This window comes from Sturnus vulgaris, chromosome Z, assembly GCF_052056855.1.
Source record: "Sturnus vulgaris isolate bStuVul1 chromosome Z, bStuVul1.hap1, whole genome shotgun sequence".
In the NCBI taxonomy this organism is placed as follows: domain Eukaryota; kingdom Metazoa; phylum Chordata; class Aves; order Passeriformes; family Sturnidae; genus Sturnus; species Sturnus vulgaris.
In genome coordinates this window covers 72,510,070-72,529,974 of record NC_142283.1, presented here as the reverse complement: position 1 = coordinate 72,529,974, position 19,905 = coordinate 72,510,070, and the positions used below count along the sequence as shown (strand labels likewise).

At 56.1% G+C, this 19,905-nt stretch overlaps 2 protein-coding genes across 3 annotated transcripts; one reads left to right on the top strand and one right to left on the bottom strand.

Annotated features, from left to right (window-relative positions):
- Positions 1-1,638: 1,638 nt before the first annotated feature.
- Positions 1,639-5,671, bottom strand: LOC106852710 (killer cell lectin-like receptor subfamily G member 1). Its single transcript, XM_014875487.2, has 6 exons — positions 5,504-5,671; positions 4,955-5,065; positions 4,402-4,485; positions 3,641-3,789; positions 3,292-3,395; positions 1,639-2,816 (listed from the first exon to the last, which is right to left on the bottom strand). The coding sequence occupies exons 1-6, from the start codon at positions 5,550-5,552 to the stop codon at positions 2,621-2,623; spliced, it is 693 nt and encodes a 230-aa protein (XP_014730973.1). The 5' UTR covers positions 5,553-5,671; the 3' UTR covers positions 1,639-2,620.
- A 1,964-nt stretch (positions 5,672-7,635) lies between these two features.
- LOC106852691 (uncharacterized) lies at positions 7,636-10,682 on the top strand. 2 transcript variants are annotated; one of them, XM_088156159.1, is made up of 8 exons: positions 7,636-8,189; positions 8,305-8,379; positions 8,495-8,572; positions 9,488-9,541; positions 9,621-9,656; positions 9,744-9,788; positions 9,986-10,129; positions 10,216-10,682. In XM_088156159.1, the coding sequence occupies exons 1-8, from the start codon at positions 7,853-7,855 to the stop codon at positions 10,542-10,544; spliced, it is 1,098 nt and encodes a 365-aa protein (XP_088012285.1). In that variant the 5' UTR covers positions 7,636-7,852; the 3' UTR covers positions 10,545-10,682. The 2 variants fall into 2 exon arrangements, with proteins under 2 accessions (XP_088012285.1, XP_088012286.1); XM_088156160.1 differs by having other exon boundaries at positions 7,652-8,189; positions 9,491-9,541.
- The last annotated feature ends 9,223 nt before the right edge of the window (positions 10,683-19,905 follow it).

Here is a 19,905-nt window from a genome sequence, read left to right as displayed (position 1 = left end):
AGAAAGCTGGAGAGAGACTTTACATGAGGGCTTGTAGCAAAAGCACAAGGGAAAATGGCATCAGACTGAGAGGGCAGCTCCTAGGAGAGCTTCCCTAGAAAGAGGCTGGTGGAGCCAGGCTAATGGCATGGCAAGGCTGGGACAGGATTGAAGGTCCCCTACAGTCCCAGCTATCATACAAAACAAAGGCTTGCTGTGTCTGGCTTATCCTGGTGAGTCCAGACATCCCCCATGCTCCTAAAGCCCTGAGTTCTAGTCTCCACTGCCCACAGTGTTGCAGTTGCCACTACAAGGACACACTGCAGACCCCATCCAGCCTCTGGTTCGTGGTTTCCCCAAGGTGGTTCAGCATGGCTGCTTACTTGCCCATCTTGATGTGCGGCTTCTCCTTTCTTCCCAGCTGCAGGATATGCACTTTTACCCACTCCAGTATCAGCAGGCTCCCATCAAACCATTTCTCCAGGCCTCTCTGTACCCCAGTCCTGCTCTCTAATATACACACTAGTGGTTTGGTATTTGGTATTGGTGTTCCATCCCCTACCCATCATCCAGTGCACTGATGAAGGCTCTAAGGAGCATAAACCCCAGGGTCAACCCTTCAGCGATTGCCAAGGGAACAAGGGCATTACTGACACCCACTGCAGCCCTCACACCATTCAGGTTTTCCACCCACACTCTTCTCCTGACCTCATACATCCCCACTTTGCCAGTGAGGAGACCATGGAACACCACGTCCCAGACCTCAAAGGTTCATGATAAATGTCCCCCATTGCTCTCCCCTTATCCACAGCCCATTATTCCCACAGCAACAGGCAGGTCAGACAGGCATCACCTGTCCTTGGTAAATCCTGCCTGGCTTTCTCCATTCATACTGGATGGTCACATGCCCAGGAGGTGTGCTACATCTTCTTCCTGGTATCAAGGCAGGAGAACAAAGCTCAGCTCCGGACAGGTGATGTAAGGTTAAAAAAGGGCAAGACAGGAGCCAGCAGCAAATAGTGGCAGAGGCAAGGGACAGCCAGAAAAACTAACAGAGTACTCAATACCTGTTACACCATCTTCCCTACCTTCACCAAACCACCCTCAGTGGAAGGCAGCAGAAGTGAGCTGGGAGGCTGGTACAGATGAACCCTTGTTGAGGAATATCTCTGCTCCACGTGGCTGGGATTACAAGGTGCAGTTAGAGATGCAGATGGAAGTGCAAATTGAGCTCTGAGTGGAGCACAAGGCAAGAGGCTGTCAACTGCCAACCTTTGGGATAGCAAAAGGCAGGAAGATGAGTGGTGCCAGACAGATATATGGACACAGGGACACAGCAGGAGCTAGGAATTGCTGACCTTTTGGATAACGAGAGGGATGATGAAAGCAAGATGGATGGACACAGAGATGGGGCAGGAAGAGGGAACTGAGGAGGAGGAGCAAGGCTTGAGCACAAGCAGATATTGAGGGGATAAAAGCCCAGAGGTTTGTTTGTTGGGCATCCCTCCTCAGAGGAACCATCTCGAGCTGTTCCTGTGTTACTGTGCTGTGAATAAATGGCTTTGTGGAACGAGACATCTGGGACTCTTCCATGGGAAACCTTCCATGCGACAAGATGAGTGCCCATGGGCATCACCCCATGGCCCCACTGCCATCACCCAGTGCTCACCCTGGGCTGGGGTATCCCTGTGGCAGTGAATGCAGCTGGGTTCTCACCCAGGCTGGCCACTGTCAGCACCAGCCCCAATAGCAGGTTCTTGTAGTGAATGCCATCCTCATTGGGGTCTGCAGGCACGTGGGGACAGCGAGCAGGGGCCTCAGCAAACTGCAGGTCAGTCTAGACCACAGTCTGAGCCATCCCGACAGGTGGGCAGCAGCAGTCCAGGAACCCAGTCTCGTCCTTCTTCACTGTGGTCAGGTGGCAAAGTGTGGCTAAGAACATGCTGCATAGGGACACCTCTTCACATGCAGAAAAGCAGAAGTAGTTGCTTTATTTGCAAAAAGTGGGGTTTTTCCCCTGTGTATGCAGAACTGCAGGCTGCTGGAACAACCCAGTGGTCTATACTGAAACCAGAACAGCCTCTGGGACCAAACAACTCCAAAACAAGCCCTAGCAGGCCTTTAGGCTCTCACACATCACCCAGCCTCAAAACAAAGTGAGATTTGCTGGAACCTCCTCAGATTGGGCAAGCACCAGCAAACAAGCTGCTGCCCAGCCCAAGTCCTTCATGAGACTGCAGAGGCCAAGGGTCATCTCTCAGCAGCATGCCCCAAATCAGAAATGCCAGAGCTTTCACAGGACCTGTGCCAGCCTGCACAGGAGCTGCTCCACACTACCATTGGACCATGGGAATGCTTGGACTGCTGCTGGCTCAATGCTGGCTCGTGGCCACAGAACAGCAGACGCAATTTCCCACTTGTCAATGATGCAACCAAGTCTGAGAGCTGGAGGATGCACCTCCATCCCAACACCCCCATACCCCAAAGCCAGCTGCAGTTATTGGCAGAATTTATTGGTAAAGTGCAGAGTTCTGGAGGGTAAAGAGGTCTGGGCCAGGAGGCAGTGGAGCCTGGGAATGCCCATGCACTGAGGTCAGGCAGGGAACAGGGTGGTGGCACAGGCTGGGGGTCACCACAGCCATCAGGGCCTCACACAGCTGTAGGTGGTGTTTCCCCAGAGGAAGGCAGGAGGCGAGGACTGGAGCCACTGCAGGGTGGCTGCCCTCTGCTTGCAGACCCACCTGAGGGCTTCTGTGCATGCACCACCTAAAAGTCCCAAGCCTGACACCCTGCCACAGGCCTGGAAAGACCTGGTGTAGCGCTGGATTGGGAAGATCCTGCAAGGGAGAGAGTGGGCTGAGACGGGATGGGCAGGAAGAACTGAGGCTGTCGCATCAGCAGCTCCCACAGCCAGGGACCAGACACCGCACAGGGAAGGATGCTGTGGGGAAAAGTCCACCCTCCCCATGGAGCACAGTCTCCTGCCTCCCAGGTAGGCTACATGACCTGATGCCCCCAGCCCCATCACTCACAAAGTACCCCCAGGTCAATCCTAGCAGGGCTTAGCACCAAACAAACTGGGACCCTGCTTTTATGGGATGCCCTTAGGCCGCTCACCCAGGCAGAGTGTGGGCACCAGGGTCAGGCCCCTGCTAAAAATGCCCCTTCCCTAAAATGCCCCAATGCAGTCCTGGGAAGACAAGAGGTGGCCAAAATATGGATCACATCCCTGCATGCCTGTCCCCATCACCACCCCCAGCTCTGATGCTGGACCCTCAGCATGCCTAGCTGGGAACAAGCTGATAGCCTCACCCTTCCAGTGTGGTGCCATCCAGCCACTTCCAGTCAGACCTGATGCCATCCTGCTTCAGCCCCACATGAAAGGCATCCATGTAAGCTGTGCGCACCAGGAAAGCCTAACACAGGAGAGGACCCACATGAGCCCCTGGGGGGACATCCAGCCCAGCCACACGATTAGTGATGTGCTGTATGGGCACAACATTGCCAGCTCCCTGCCTGGAGGCTTTGCTAGGCTTTAGGCACATGGGCCAGGAAGCTGAGAAAATGCAGTGTGTGAGTGACTGCTGAGAGACTGTGAGGTGGTCACCACGACAGCCAAGTGGTCTCAGGGAGCTGGACACACCAGGCTGGGTGCACTCACCAGGGTCGTGTTGGCTTGGATGGTGACCAGCTGTGCCCCTCTGGAGCAGCAGTCCTCTCTGCTCTGCTCCCAGCTCTTTTTGGCAGTGGAGAAGTAGTAGCACTGCCCTGCATCCCAGAGCCAGCCAACTGGGCAAAACTGGCATCGCCCTGCACACCAGAAACACAGCAGGTGAGATGGGACAGGTCGCAGGTGCTGCCACCAGCCCAAGGGACGAGGAGAGTAACAGTGGGCAGTCATGCACCAACCAACCCATCGTGTTTGTATGTCTGCCCCACAGAAGCCCTTCTGCACTAAACCTCACTAGGGAGCCCAGCTCCAACCTTCCAGTCCCAGAGCCCTGGGAAGAGGGGCTAGTTACAGGAAGGTGCTGGCAATTGAGCAGGGTGGGGAGCTGCAGGTTTGGGGAGGTGACACAAACACAATTTCCAAAGTGCTGGGAACTCAGTTAAGGTTTCAGCTGCACAAGAAGCTGATGTCATCTGCATAGGGATGCTGGTGGCATCCATGATCCTGGTGCTGGTGGCATGCCCTAAGCCATTTGGGGTCATCTCTTCTAAAGGGGTCTCAGCAGTTCAGCCTGCTCAGCAGTGCTGGGGCAGCTCTCCACACCACAAGCCAGAGGACAGGCAGTAAAGATGAAGGGATATGTAGGGATAGAGCTCAGGGAAACATCCTCAAGTACGGACAGATCGTACTGCTTGAAAGAAGCAGTAAAGCCCTCTCCAAACCTTATCCAGGAGCCCACCAGGCTCTCTTACCTTCTAGTGTTTGTTTTCCATAGCTGGGGCTCTCCTCTGTACTCCAGGGACCGTGTGTGCAGCTTGTTTGTTGTTGCACTAAATCTACAGCAGAAGAGCACAGATATGTCTCAGCAACTCTGGGCTCCTGCTCCCACCAGCACCCTGTGTTCTCTCCCACAGGACAGCCTCATGCAGATGAGGTGTCCCCTGCTTTAGGTACACCAAGCCTGCCAAGGTCCTTGCAGATTTTACTTGGGAGCCTTCCATACAACAGGCTTTCAGGCAAAGTGTTGCTGTCTTTCAATTTCAGTATCAGCACTGTCCCTCCTGCCTTTCTTTCATTGCCATGTGACAGAGTGGCTTTCCCCAAGCCCACGCTGTCGCCCCAGCTTCCTTTTCCAGCAACATAGATGGTTTCTTGTCTCACCAATTTTCCTTCTTGCCTCAGAACCCTCAGTGTTATCAACCCCCAAGCTGCAGCTCAGTCTGTTAGTACACGAGTGCTATGGTGCCAGCCCTGACCCCAGGACCCCCTCTGTAGAGATCTGGGCACTGGATGTCTGGTACTTACAGTGGAAACTCAGGCTGACAAGGATGATTTGTGCCAGCAGGAGCATCAGGGAGAGGAGACCCAGGCTGAGGGCTACCCAGGACCAGGGCAGGCGCATTCGCTGCTGAGGAGCTGAGAAAAGGAGTTAAAGTAGACTGGGGAGCCGGGGAGGGAGCAGTGGGGAACCTTGAGCCAGGAAATGTCTGTGAATCCCAGGTGGAATGTCAGGAGGCAGTGGGGGAGCTTGGGAAAAGTGGGGGAGAGCCCATTTGCAGCAGCTTGGTTGTCCTAGAAATTATCTCCCTGCACGCAATGTTTGGCAGAGAGAGCAGAGAGGGGAAATGTTTGTGGTGTGGCACGGGGGGGGTGCAGTGGGCATTCCCTGCCCTGAGCCCCTCCTGCCCCCCACCCCGAGAACAGGCAGTCTGCAACAGGGCTGGAGAGGAGTTGTTTGAGAAAGGACACCCAGAAAGAGGGAGTGGGGGGAGCAGGTCTGGGAGGACATTTCTGGGGAAGGCAAGGGGCTGCAGGAGAGCAAGGAACCCACTGAGAGAGCTGGGGGGCCATTACCTGGAGTGGGGGGAAAGCGCAGGTCAGCATACATGACAGCCTCTTCCATCCCTTCCAAGGTCTGCTCTGCAGCCCACAGGGGCAGTGGAAACCCTTTCCCAGCCCAACTTCTCAGACAAGTGTCATGCAAAATGGAAAGTGTCACTTCCTGGGGGGGTCCCCAGAGGCACCACCTGCAACAAAAGCCCGGGGGGTTGTGGAACTGCCAGACACTTGGGGCAAGGGGCAGCCCTGTTCAGGCCAGCATCCCAGCATCCCAGCAACAGGGAACCACAAAGTTCTGGCTTTGGGGCAGCAAGCAGTGGGAATGGCTGCTGGCTCAAACATGCAGCCAGGGCTGGGCTGGGCAGCCATGTCATGGAGTTGTAAAGGACCTTAAAGTCATCTCATTCCAAGCCCCCTGCCAAGGACAGGGACATCTTCCACTAGACCAGGTGGTTCAGAGCCCCATCCAATCTGGCTTTGAACACTGCCAGGGATGGGGCATCGACTGCTTCGCTGGGCAACTTGTGCCAGTGCCTCACCACTTTCACAATAATTTCTTCCTAGAACAGGAAAAGCCATATGGGAAGCAGCTGAGGTCAGTTTGTTTGTTCAAGCCTGGACGAGACTGAGGGGAAACCTCATCACAGTCTAGAAGAGGAAGCAGAAGGGCAGACACTGATCTTTTCTCTCTGGTGATCAGTGACAGGACTTGAGGGAACTGTGTCAGGGCAGGTTTAGGTTGAATATTAGGGAGAGGTTTTTCACCCAGAGGGTGGTTGGGCACTGGAATAAGCTCCCCAGGGAAGTGATCAGAGCACCAAGACTGACAGAGTTCAGGAAGTATTTGGACAAGGTTCTCAGGCACGTGGGATTGTTGAGGGTGTCCTGTGCAAGTCCAGGAGCTGGATTTTGATGATCCCAGGGGGTCCCTTCCAACTCAGGATATTCTGCAATTCTATGATGAATGTCTAACCTGTCCTCTGACAGTCTGAAGCTGTTACGAACAAGTTCTTCTGTTTTTCTGTTAATGTTCTGTTAACTGTGGAAAACACCCTGTTTTTATGATAATTGTTGCTGTTGTTCCGTTCTAAACCCCACTCCCTGGAATTGTCTTGCCATTGTGCCCTTTCCCTCCCCTCGGGTAATGCTTTCATGCTGCTCCCAAAATGAGGCCTGGCAAATGAGAAGACCGCAAGTGCTTATGGGACACAACTCAGTAATACAAAAACCCCTAAAAACAACGAGCCAATATAACATCGAACACTAAAAATGGTACTCCCAAGTAAAAAAAAAAAAAAACAGTGAAGAAGATGAAATCACCAACCAGGACTCTCCAGCCTTGTTACCATGACCTGACAGCACCCGATAGACATGACACCTCTGGACTACGAGACAAGCACTGTTTTCTGCGGGACTCCTGTGAGTACGGACGGTTCAGCCCTGCTGCACAGCAAGGTTGACTTGCCGTCTCTGGATCATTCTTCAGGAGCAGTGGTGGTGCGTGTGACCTGTCGGCCAGAGCTGATTTTTCAATAAAGGCATTAAAATAGGAGCTAATTTCCTTGCTCTTTTTCATTACAAAGCTATTCCTCATTCTATCACCACACGCCTTGTAGGAAGTCCTCCTCCAGCTCTCCTGTAGTCTTTCTGGTATTGGAAAGCAGCTTAAGGTCTCCTCAGAACCTTTTCTTCTCCAGGTTTAACAAGCGTGGTTCTCTCGCTCTGATCTGCCCTAGGGACTGCACGGGAAAGCTGGATATCCTTGGGGCACAGGAAACATTCTCTCCAAGGAGCAAGGCCGCGGGGTGTTTGCTTACAAGCCACTTGTTTCGCATGGGGCTGCAGCTGTATCTCAGCCCTGGGAAATGGTGGACTGGGGTGCTCTTTCCCCTGCCCCAGCCTCCAGGGCTGCCGTGACAGCCATCCCTGCCGCGCCCTCGTACGGGGGAGTGCCAGAGCTCCCCCGGGAGCCTGCGGGCAAACAAGGACCCCGCTCCGAGCTGGCGGCTGTCACTGGGGGAGGATATCTCATCCAGGAGGACTACGTTTCCCAGCGGCTCCTCCCGGGGCTGCACATGCTCGATGCGGCTCCCGGCGCCTCCCGGCAGCTCCCGGTGCGGCGCCCGGTGCGGTGCGGGGGCGGGCGCTGCGGCTCCCGGCGCTGCGGCTCCCGGGGCCACCGGCGGCGCGGCCACCGCGGCGGCTCCCGGCGGTTCCCTGTGCAGCTCCCGCCGCGGTTCCTGGTTCGCCTCCCGGTGCCGCCCCCGGCGGGGCATCCTCCCGGGATCCTCTCTCGCCAGCGCTCGGCCGAGCCCCGCCGCCGGCCCGGGCCCGAGTCATCGCTGCCCGGCTGGGCCCGGCAGCATGCCCCGCGGGCGAGCCTGGACGCAGGCGGAGGTCAGCAGCCTGCTGTCGCTGGTGGGGGGCTCGGGCGAGGCCGCGCTGCTCATGGCCTCCACGTCGCGACCCAACGAGGCGCTCTGGCGGGAGATCTCCCGCGGTCTGGCCGAGGCCGGCTACGGGCGCAGCGTGGCCCAGTGCCGCTCCAAGTGGAAGGCGCTCAAGCAGGCGTTCCACTCGGAGCGAGAAACGCGCCGCAGGGCAGGACACCACTCGCCCCGGCTGCCGCCGCACTACCGAGCCATGAAGAGCATCTGGAAGGCTGCCGGGCGGCCCGTCTTTGGCGAGCGGAGGATGCCAGGTGGGTACCGAGGACGGGTGTGGGGGCTTTGCAGGGTGGCTGGACCTAGCGTGCTGGTGGAGCGCTGGTGGGGCGTGGACATACAGGGTCTGTTGATGGTCTTCTCTTTCCCTAGACGTGGTGAATCTGCCCTCCAGAAAGCGCAGGTCAGCCCTTGCCATACGCTCTCCATCCTCACCAGAGCCACCAGGTATCCGTGGGCTCATGCAGCCGGAGTGGGGCTTGTCCTGGCTGCGAGGTGGCAGACACCCCTCTTGCCCCAGTTACTGAAGCTCTTTTCTGCACCCCTTCACCTCCTTCTGCAGAGCACGACATTGGCGGGGACACCCCCACCACGCTGCTGTCACCGGTGCTGCAGCATGCAAAGGATGAGCCAGAGAGTCGTAAGTACTGAGCTGCCCTGCTGCACTGAGTTGTGTGGCCATGGCTCCAGCCCAAAACCATGCCAGCATGCTGAGAATGGGAGGCTAAGAGGAGCAGGGGATCTGTCACATGTTCCTCAGCGGGGATGGTCAATGGATGGCTGTGTTTGGACTTCTGTCTCCACAGGCTTTGGCTCCAGACCAGCGCCAGAGCATGTGGAGATGTGGCTGGCTGGGATAGGGCAAGAGGGGGTACCAGCCTGAGGGATGGCAAGGCTGCTGGCTGCCCTATGGCAGATCATGGAATGGGCAGTGCCCTGATACAGCACAGGGATCTCATGGGTGGTGGCATTGCAGGGCGTGTGACTCCCTTTCCTTCAGCAGTTCCTGGCTCCTCACTTGCCCAGTTACACCATAAAGCTTCAGATGAGTTTGGGGCTGTGTGTGAAGGCTAGAGCTGCCTGCAGCTCCCTGCCCTTCAGCCTACCCACGTGTGTATCCTGCACACACCTCCCTTTTCACACTTCCGGGGATTTGGCAGGATACATCCCTGAGTCTGGCTTGTGTGGGTGCCCCGGCCATCTTCCCACACTGGGTAACTACCTTCTGTCTCCCCAAATTCCCCCTGCAGTTTCAAGTGGATGTGGGATTCTCCTTCTCTTCCAGTCCTAGTCTGTTGTGTAGCGTTGCTGCGCGCTGCTCCGCCGCTGCTGCCTTCCAGCCCAGAGGTGGCTGCATTGCAGTGGTGGGTGAGTGACTCCTGCTTTTGTACCTAGCTCTGAAATGCTTTGGGGCCCTGCAGGGCGCTCTGGAGCTGTGGCTAGGGCATGTCAGGCTGAGGGGCTGGCCGGGGCAAGCCGGGCAGACCCCAGGCTGGTGGTGATCCACCAGCAGGTCCCTTCAGAAGGTGTATCTCTCCTCTCTGCTTTCTCCCAGCAGCTGGTGGGGACCACATTACTGGAGTACCACCCTCACTGCCTGCCATGCCACGTAAGGCTTTCCTTGCCCTGCTCAGCCCAGTAAACCCCCTCAGCCCCACAAGCAGGGTCTGATATGGTTCTCGTTGCAGACGCCGGTGGCTGCTTCTCTCCTGTCTCCCTCCTGGGTGAGTACCATGCCCTGGTTACCCTGCTTGTGTGCCCTGGTGCAGGAGGTGGCTGCAGCTCACAGGCTATGTCTGCTCTCCTTCCAGGCTGTCACACTGACCTGAAGCAGGAAGGAGCTGAGGGGAAGACTGGTAAGTGTCTGCAGCTTTTAGCAAGTCCTCGTGCTCCAAGGCACAGCTCCATCCTGTGAGAAGTCCTGCCAGAGAGAAGGGCATGGGTTCCCCGAGGCAGTGTCCTCCCAGGGCTCTGTATCATAGTCAAGCTAAATTTGGGGCTTGGGTGTCTCCATCACTCTTGTTGTTTCCTCCACGCAAAGCTTTCATGACAGGTTTTCCTGGTGAGACGTCCCCAGGGATGGGAAGAGGAAACCAAATGGTGCCACTGGCTGCTGCAGCCACAGGCTCCCACGGGACAGCAGCCATGAGTGAGCAGCCAGCAGCCGGTGAAGATGCATCAGACACAAGCCTGCATGGTGGGTGCTCCCTGCATCTTCCCCACAGCCTCACAGGGAGCCCTCGGAGCCATGGTGAGGTTCCACTGACCCCTGTCTCACTGCAGGGTCTGGCGTGGCAGGCTTGCTCCAGAACGTCCAGCAACTGCTGGTGCAGATCCTGCAGACATCACGGCAGCAGCAGGCACTACTGGAGAGCCTGGCCAGCGACACAGTGTCCCATCTCCACCTCCTCTCCCACAGCCTCGTGCAGGTGGGTGAGACACTGCACCAGCTCCTGCTCCGGCCACAGACCCATCCTGGCCCTGTTGGCCACTACATTCCCCTTTTTGAGGGTGCCTCCAGAATGCCCTGCTCCCCTGGTGCTCCCCACACTTCTCCGGATCACAAAGAAGAGCCTCAGCTGTCCCCTGATGCCAGGTGCATCCCCCCATGAGTGCCACTATCACTGGCCCCAAGAGCAATAGCTTTGCTACAGAGCCATGGCACAAATCTTTATATCAGAGGTTCCAGATATTTTGAAAGTTTATACTAGAGAGACATTTTAATAAAATTAAAAATAGCTTTTCTACCAGTGATGGCAGCTGACCAATTCTTTCCCCCTCTCTGGGGAGTGTTCCCCTTCTCAATTTCAAAATGAGCATGAGGGGAACTCAGCTATTTACAGACTCCGAGAAACTCCCAACCCACACGGCACAGGGCAGACGTACTTTTTCTACCCTTTACATCAGCACTTGGGGTGGGCATCACACCTTCCTGGGAGATGTGCTGCTCGACTGTGGAGCAGAGCAGGGCCACTGCCAGGAGGGAAGGCCAGGAAGCCCAGGCTGCATCCTTCTCCAAGGGAAGAGGCTGGGATGGGTGATGCTGTGCTGAGGAAGCAGCATGTGCAGCAGCCGTGGTCCTTTAGTGTCCGGGTGCTTGGCAGGTTTCTTCCAGGGGACAATCTAGGGCTTTCATAGCCAGTGCAGTGGGCTTGCCACACGTTCTGGTGAGGCCCTCCTGCTCCAGGAGGGATCTTCCTGATGTGGATCATCATCAGTTAACAGTAGCTGCAGACATGCCATGGCATGTTGTGCCTAGAAAAGGGCCTCTGACTCTTGCCTGGACAGCACCACCTTCACCAGTTTGTGCACGTCCTCCATGGGAATGGGACAGTGTGCTGTCTGCCTCCAGAGTCTCCAGGGAGATGAAGTGTACAGCATGTAGGCATCATGAAAATGGTCCTGCCATGGCAGACGCCACTTTCTGGAGGGCTGGCAGGTGGCCTGCCACTTCTCCCAGAAGAGAAGGGAGACCGTGTAGAGGCCAGTCCATGCCAGATTAAGCCCAGCCAGGAAGGTGGGCAAGCAGTCCATGTTGAAGCAGTTGTCATCCCATCTTGAAGATGTATGGATCATGGATCCACTGCCTGGATGCCATGCATGACCTTCAGGGTGAGGTTGCAGTACATGTCCCTGTATGTCCCCAACTAGATGTCCCTGAACTCCTGCCCTTCTTGCTGCACACCCTGGCCCATTGCCTGCCCCACTATCTTCCAGGAGCTTGTCAGGGCACCCCACATCTTCCAGGTGCACACGCCAGCTGTCTGGAGCATTCCATATGTGGCCAATCCCACATGGCGAGGGACCAGGGGCACAGTCACAGGGCCCAACAACGAGGTGGCAGGGGACAGCATGTGCCACAGCAGCAGTGGGCCACAACATCCCAGCCCAGACGTCATCTGGCAGGGGAGAAACATGGGTGGGTAGTTCTGAGAAAGCCCGTGACCCCCCCGGCACTGTCCCTCATCCCATACCAGGTCGGAGAGAAAGGCATTCCACAGAGGCACGCTGGCCTCGTGATGCAGTGGGCAGGGAGCTGGGGTCTGTGGGGCTGCTGGGAGCAGGGCCAGCCCTGGTGGGCATGATGCTCCCACCACTGCATACAAAACATCCTCTGTGTTCCCAAGCTGGAGCAGAAACCACCTGGCTGCTGGCCAGCAGTGCTGGCTCCAAGCCTCACTGTGATGGGGCCACTGCCTGCAACCATCTCTGCCCCAGATTACTCTCCCTGGGACCTCTCAGGGTGGGCAAAGAGAAGAGAAAGGTGGAATCTCCCTTCCTGAGCCCTGCTGCTTGCTCTGGTGAAGTTGCAATGGTTGGGCTGTGGCTGTCTGTGCTCCACACTTACCTTGCTATGATCCCCATCATCCCACCACACGCCCCAACACCCTGGCTTGCTCCCTGCCATTCTGACATGTTTGTCACTTGAGTTTACACCTACTGCTTCAGCCCTGGGACACCACAGCACCATTCCTTCAGCTCTGGGGTGCTGGAGCAGTGAGGCGGGCTGTCCCCTCTCCGTGCAGGACCCTGGCAGGAGGGTGAAGGACAGTGAGGGGTGCTCTGAGATGGGGATGCAGGACCAAGCTGGCTGCTGAGGAGGGTGGTGTTGCAGCACAGACTGGGGGGTCAGGGGTTGTCCTGAGGGCAGCAGGTCAGGGGGTACATGGGATAGCGCCGGAGGTACAAATGGGACATAGCGATGTGAGATACTGGGGAGCAGGGGTTTCAATGGAGCGTGCGACGGGGGTACAGTGAACGGTGCAGGGGGTGCAGGGAGAGGTGCAGGGCGTCACAGTGAGGGGTGCAACGAGGTTGCAGTGAGGGGTGCATTGAAGGGGCAGTAGGGGGTCCCGTGGGGTGCAGGGGCTGCAGTGAGAGGCGCAGGGAGTTGCAGTGAAATGCAGTGCAGTGAGCGGCACCGAAGGGTGCAGGGGGTGCAGTGAGGGGTGCCGGGGTGCAGCAGGGTGGCGGCGGGGCTGCACAGCGGTGCAAAGGGGATGCTCGGGGGTGCGCCGTGAGCGCACGGACCGCGGTGCCCGGGCGGCAGCTCCCTGCCCTGCCGCGCGGGGCGTGGCCTAGCTGGAGTGACAGCTCATCAGCCAATAGAAACGCAGAAAGGAGAGATGGGCGGGTCTGGCCGGGAACACCACCCGCTCGCAGAGGGCGGGGCAGGAGGCGGGGCTCCATGACGTCACGGCCGGGGCAGCCCCACTCGGGGCGGTCCCGGGGCTCCTGCGGGGTGACCTGGGGCTCCGTCCGGCTCGGTCCGCTTCGGTCCGGCCCGCACGGCCTGGGGCATCGCCGACCCGGCAAGGTGTCCGCCATGCCAAGGGGCTGACCCACCGCTACTCCCCTGAGGGCTCCGCTTCACCCACCGCCTCCTGCGTGCAGGGGCTGCCGGGCGGGCGGGCGGTGTCCTGCCAGGAGCAGGCTGTGGTACTCGCACGGTGCTCTACGCCCGCATCCCGTGCATCCCGTGCATCCCGTGCATCCCGTGCATCCCGTGCATCCCGTGCATCCCGTGCATCCCGTGCCCACGGCCTCCCGTGCCCCCTGTCCCCTCCAGCTTGGGCTCCGGGCGGTGCCAGAGGGACGGTGGAGTAGGGCTGGACCCCAGCTTCTTCCCAGCGAGTCCTGGGATGCAGTGCAGATGGCGGTTCCAGCAAGCATAACGAGATGGGAAGGGTTTGAGATAGACACGGCCGTCCATCACAAGCCCTGGCTGGTGAGACCGTCCCCCTTCAGACACATGCAAATGTCTGCACTTGCAGGGCTGGAGTGACAGCCAGGAGAGTACAGGAAAAAAAGGGTGGGCTTCTTCTGGGGCATGCAAGATCTTCTCCAGGCTAGAAACACAAGTGGAAGCACCAGCATGTCTCAGCAGGATGTCAGTGTCTGTGTCTGGTGGCCCAGGGACCTTGAGGATGCTGCTCTGGGCAGCCTGGGTGTACAAATCCTCCCACCTCTGTCACACACAACAGCTTGCACAGGGCAGCTGAAACCCGACAGCCAGCTGCCAGGGCAGCTAGAATGGATCCCTGGGATAGTGGAGGCTTGAGGGGAGGATTTTTTCCTTTTTTAACCCATTCTGGAACAAATCAAACTGTACCACTCTCCTGATCCTCTCCCTCCTGGATGGCCTGCCTCAGTCCAGAGCCTATGTTTAATATGTAGAACTGAAATAATAAAGTTGTTATCTGCTAGCGGCAGCAAGCTTTTTGCCCCTGTACCTCACTCCCAGTCAGCACGCTGTGACCTGGACGTGGTTCTCTGTGCCCACTTGAGCCCAGTCCCACCTCACAAACCTAGGGTACAGGTAATGTGACCCAAATGAGTGCCCTGAGAGGAGCTTTGGGCTGTGTTTGTGGTTGGCTGCTAATACCTGAATGCTCAGTCCTGTGTCTTCCCCACTGTATCAGCCACTCCACTTCTCTTTCCTCTCCCAAAGAGTGCCCCAAGGCCTGGGGTCACCTGGTGAGGGGTACACAGATCCCCTGGCCACAGCTCACCCTGCAGCTGAGCTCCAATGGCCACCTTGTTAAAGCTGCTGGCCACAGCAAAAGCACGAGGTATTGGCATTAGGAAGAGGACATGGCTCTTGAGTCTTATGAAATCATTCTCATAATCTCTAAATACGGAAGGAGAGGTTTATCATGGTGTGACTCCCACCCTGTGCACACACCGCCCCTGCATCCTCATGCCCCTTCTTGTGCCAGTGGTCAGCGTTCACACCTCAGTTCACTCTCCCAGGCTGCTGGATGCCCAACCTGCTGCCAGGGATGGGCCTGCAGCCACTCGGGCAGGGTGTCCAGAGGGATGGATGCCACTGGGCTCTCAGACAATCCAGCTGGCCTTTGGCCCCTTCTCTATTGCACTCTGTTTTAAAGAACATTATTTTTTTCAATGGAAATAGAATCACTTTCACCAGCAGCTCTTAGTTCTTCCTATGTGGAACAGAAGGCAATGAGAGAGTGTTTAGGCTCATGGACATGACCTGAAGGTCCCACACACCGAAAAGAGCACCCAGAATCTCCCCCACAAACAACCATCTAGATGGGATGCAGCACAGCATGGATTAGGCAGAGGTATAATTCCAAAATCCAGAACTCAAGTGAAGCAGGAGAGGGTGTCTAAGGACAAGGAGAAGATGCTTTGATGTGTATCAGGATGTTTATCTTGATATCAAAAGCCCTAGTTCTCTTTTTTAATGAAGTGGCTCCTCCCTTTGAAGTGCATCCTCCTGTGCTGCGCATGGCTGCAGCTCACAGAGATCCTGCACAGACTTCACCCTCCTCAAACGTTAATTTTTCTCTTGTGATTTGCCTGAAAATTATGAGACCAAAGTGAAAACTCAGGGATGAGAGCAGCCAAGCTAGCTTTGGACCTGCCAGACAGAGGATGGGGTCAGACAGGTTTTTGAAGGTAGGTTGAAGGCAGGGTGCAGGGATATGCTGTGTCTGGGAGCACTTGGCACCTCCCTGCAGCAAGTACAACCTCGGGGTGTACAAACATTCATGAGGTCCCTTGAGAGGAGGTGGGTGTTGCTCCAGGTCCTCCCCCACAACAGAGAGGAAGCCTCCAGCTCAGATTATCCATCTTCCCAACAGAAGACGACTTCATTAGTTAATTAGAACAACAATCCTCATGGGCTCATCTGGGATTTGTAGTTGTGCTGGCAGGAGATTTGCTGACTGCAGGCAAGCCCTGGGGCAAAGCTTCTCAGGAGGACTTGGCACACGGAGCCCTCAGGGACTTACCTCCCTTCCTGCTGAGCCAGGAGCCTCTAGATTGCATTTGTTCCAAACCCATTTAATTTCAGCCAAAAACATTCCTTTTCAAAATGCAGAGCCTTGTGTTTTAGCTGTGGAGGTGATGAAGCATATTTATGTAAAGTGAGAGTAATCTGTAATATTCCTCTCATTGTAGGCACATCTCACAGTCAAACAGGAAGCTTCAATGTGATTTCTTTAATGCAGTCTCCATTGAGAGCTCTGTTCATACATAACAACATATTGTTTAGCATTTGGGACTCGAGGGAAATTTTAGTGGTAGTGTTTGAGTGGGGGGGAAATGATTTTTAAGGGAAAACTTTAATCTGCAAGCCATAAAGGGAACAGTGTATTTGCATCCTATGGACAATGTTCTCAGCCTCTGCTAACATGATTTTATCTTCCTCTGCAGGCTTGCTTCTTAAGATAAATTTATTCACAATTGCATTTGGTGTAGCAGCTTGATTTCTGTTGGTGCAAGCCTGATTTCTCACAAGAGCCACTGCCTTAATTTCCTACCAGTTGACAGCAAATGCAGCTGCATTTTGTACTTGTAGACTTTGTCCTTGCAATCGCAGCCCTTCCTCTGCTCACCAGCCAGGATGTGCCAAGCCTGCTCCTTCAGCATCACCCCTCTGTGGGCTGTAGATGTCTGTTTCGGGGATAGAAACACTTGGCTTCCTTTGTCCTAGCAGAGATTGTAGGACTCACAGATCCTACCTCAAGATTCATCCAAAGGAGTAGATCTGAGCTGCAGCACTCTGATGCACCCCTGGACAACCCCAAACTCTCATTGCTATGGCAACAATTTAGCAAATTTAGCACTGCAAAATTATTTGCAATTTTAAGATGTTGCCATGATCTTCCTCAAAGGCTCTTTGGGGGTTGTTTTATTCTGGTTTCTCATGTAACCTTCCCCCGCTTTCATGTGCTCTTTATTTTGGCATGGCTCCCTTTCCTGAGGAATGACCTTTCCCACCCATTTACTCACTCCGCTCCTTGGCCATGCTGGCCTTGCAAATCTTGTTAAAGGACGTGTTCATTTACTGGAAGTCTCCAGCATGCGGATCTGAGCAGTTCTTATGCTGTCTGCAGGCAGTCTGCCCCCCTGGCTGCTCTATTAATTTCTCTTAGCAAGCTCCCTGATTTCTATGCAGTTCCCTTGATGAAGTTAAGCACGACTCAAGTGGTTTTTCCGCTCGACAGAGCAGGTCTTCAACAGCCCTCTTCTAAATTGCCAGGGATAAAGTCCTGAGTCCAGCCCCCCCGCACGTTTCCCCACCAACCTCTCCAAGAAACTCAATTAACAGCAGCTGAAAATCGTGATGCTTTGCATCACCACCACATTTTCCTCATTTCCCATGTCTCAGTATCCCCCTTTCCTGTCTGCTGCTCCTTTCCAGCCGTGTGACCATGGCAGCTGCTGTTTGTCCCTTGACACATTCCCCCTGCAATGCTCTGGTCTCTGTGAGTAAAGCCAAGCCTCTTGTCCCTCATCTCCACAGCCCCTCCATTACTACCCTCATGCCAAATCGGACATGCCCTGCCACCCCTCTGTCTCCTCACTTCTCCAGGTGTTGTGACATGATGTGCTGCTGGGACACTGCTGGGTCTCAGTGCCCTGGGTCCCCCTGAGAACCCCTTGTCCCTGCTCTGGGCTGACTTTGTCATGCTCAGCTCTGTCTCAGTTCTATGGGACAGGTACCATGGCAGGGTGTTTCCCAGGAATAGGGCCCCGGAGGGCTGCCCCATGGCACTGGAGCTGGGCTTTCTCCATCTGTAGCTGTATCTTGTGAGTGCCTGGCTCCCATCTGGTCCTCACCCAGCATGCAGCATGGGACTGAAGTTTTGAAGGGTCCCTGATCCCATGCCCTGAAGGCTGGGGATGGCAGCAGGGAGGATGACACCTGGAGCTAGGGTATGGGGGAGGAGGGGTGAGTAGCCAGCTGCACATGGGTTCCCCCAGGGGAAACAGGGTCCATTTGCATGCACAGAGCTGCTCCCTCAGGCTGCCCATGGTGCAGGCACTGCCTGCAGGGCTGAGGGACAGCTAGGGACTGAGCAGGGCAGGCAGGTCCAGTGCCTGTGGCTGTACAGTGGTGCCAGTCGTGGGTGATGGATGGGTCGTGTGGGGAGGGCAGTCAAGTCTTGCTACTCTGATGAGAAAATCATCGAGTGGCTGCAGGGTGCTTCAGGCAAACTGCAAAAATAAGAGAGCAGCCAGGGCATTCTCTGAGCCTTTCATCATCCCCAGAGCGGCACAGTGACAGCCATGTCCGGCCAGGGAGCAAGCTCTGTCTGTATCCACCATGGGATTTACACTGACGGGGATGGAAAGGCTTTGCCTCCCTGGGGTCTGGCAGCACAGTGAGCAGAAGTGGTGAGGACTCACAGGATAGCTATAGGGGATTTGTTGCCTCTAGACCCGGAATTTCATGAGGATATAGGGAGAAAATGCTGAGGCGGGGACAGCAGAGTTTCACATCCCTCCCTACACACCTGCCTGGGGACTCACCAACCCCCAGGTGACCAATCTGGTGACACCACCAGCAACTCTTCCACCCACACCTCCCAGACACGGTGGCTAGCAAGGGGCACAGCACCCATGTGCCCCCAGAGAGACCCCAAAACCTTGGACCTCTCACCAGCCCCCACCCGCTGCTGCCTGGTCAGGCACACATGGGCAGGGAGAGGAGGAGGGATGCCGGGTCCTGCCTGTATGCACGCAGTCTGCTGCAGGGCTCAATAATTCAGGCCTGACACATTAAAGTTGCATGGCATACAATTGCCATCTGCAACGACAGACTGCGTCAGGGCTGCTGAGTTCGGAGGGTGATGAGGTGCTGAGGATGATGAGTTCGGACAGCAAGCATTGGGCGGGCAGTGGTGGGAGGGCCCGGCAGCCCCTGAGCAGGGCAGAGTGAGGGCAACAGGCAGAGCACCTCTTCAGTGGGGACTGGGGTGGGAGGAGATTGGGGCAGGAAGCACAATAGCAGTGTTTGGGATGCACATTTCCAAGAAACTTGGGCTGGAGCGGGGAGTGCTGGCCCCATGGCACTGACAGCCCAGAAGGCAGGATGGAGCTGGGATGCAGGAGGCTGAATCAGAGTGATACTGATACAGGGTGATGCATCTCGCCTTCTCATGCATCTCCTGTGTCGCCTGCATCCTACCTGTCAGGACAGAGGCCCTGAAGGCTTATGCTGCCCCACACACCGAGTGAAAAACCCTACTCAGCTGTGCCTGTTCCCAGGTCCCTGCCACCACCTGACCTGGTATGGCTCAAATCCTCCCCCCTCCCCATCCCTCTCCAGCATTGAGGAAGCAAAGCTCTTCATCGGCTGTTCCGGGAGTTGGTTGCCATGGGGATGTCAGATGTACCTGGCTGTTATAGGGATACTGTTGCCATGGATATGTGGTTGCTGTGCCTGGTAGAGGCAGGGACGGAACATCGGGAAAGCTGTTTACGCTGAGGGGGTGGGAGTCACAGAGACCCCAACACTTTGAGCAGGAGGGGGAGGCAGAAGCATTCCTCATGGGGCAGAGGCTGGAGGCTATGGGAAACCAAGACAGAAAAGCTCCCTAGACCTATAGGGATGGACACATTGGTGCTCCTGACCTTGCAACAAAGGAGAGGTGACCGAGGGGAATTGGAGTCTCCCAGAGTGTGTCCCAGCATACTCGTAGACAGGCTTGGTGGGAAAGGCACACACACCCCCTGTACTGAGTTTCCCACAGGAGAGACCTGCTTCTCCATGCTTGGTGCCAGGAGCAGTGAGCAAAGTCCTTTCTGTCCTGCAGTACTGTGTGTTCTGAACTTGCATTGCACCTCACTGTGCCCTGGGCTGTGCTGGCTTCCTGGGCCGGGGAATGGGTTTCTGCCCACCCTGGGACTGGGAGATGAAGTGAGAATGGGGATTCCCAGCTCTCAGCAGGCAGCCCACAGGCCTCCAGGGATGAGCTGGGCTGGCAGAGAATGCCTGGATCCCCTCCAGCGCTGCTTGGCCGAGCTCCCTCCTGGGCAGTGCGGTCAGATACATGGCCTGTCCTTGAGATGAAAAATGCAGTTGCAGGTTTAATTAAAAGGAGAGGGAGCTCTGAGCTGCACCAGCAGCCCAGAAAAGCAGTGGCTAGGAGAGCTGGTGTGTGGCTCTTCCAGGTCGCCTGGGCAGCTCTCCTGGCTAAAACCCCTGCCCAACTC

What these genes read in the sequence shown, in the direction of transcription:
- LOC106852691 (XM_088156159.1), top strand. Translation starts at nt 7,853, where the DNA reads ATGCCCCGCGGGCGAGCCTGGACGCAGGCGGAGGTCAGCAGCCTGCTG. An exon ending in TGGCGAGCGGAGGATGCCAG is followed by an intron (nt 8,190 to 8,304) that starts GTGGGTACCGAG and finishes CTCTTTCCCTAG; the next exon opens with ACGTGGTGAATCTGCCCTCC. An exon ending in ATCCTCACCAGAGCCACCAG is followed by an intron (nt 8,380 to 8,494) that starts GTATCCGTGGGC and finishes CTCCTTCTGCAG; the next exon opens with AGCACGACATTGGCGGGGAC.
- LOC106852710 (XM_014875487.2), bottom strand. Translation starts at nt 5,552, where the DNA reads ATGGAAGAGGCTGTCATGTATGCTGACCTGCGCTTTCCCCCCACTCCA. An exon ending in TGGAAAACAAACACTAGAAG is followed by an intron (nt 3,790 to 4,401) that starts GTAAGAGAGCCT and finishes TCTGGTGTGCAG; the next exon opens with GGCGATGCCAGTTTTGCCCA. An exon ending in GATGGCACCACACTGGAAGG is followed by an intron (nt 2,817 to 3,291) that starts GTGAGGCTATCA and finishes TCTCCCTTGCAG; the next exon opens with GATCTTCCCAATCCAGCGCT.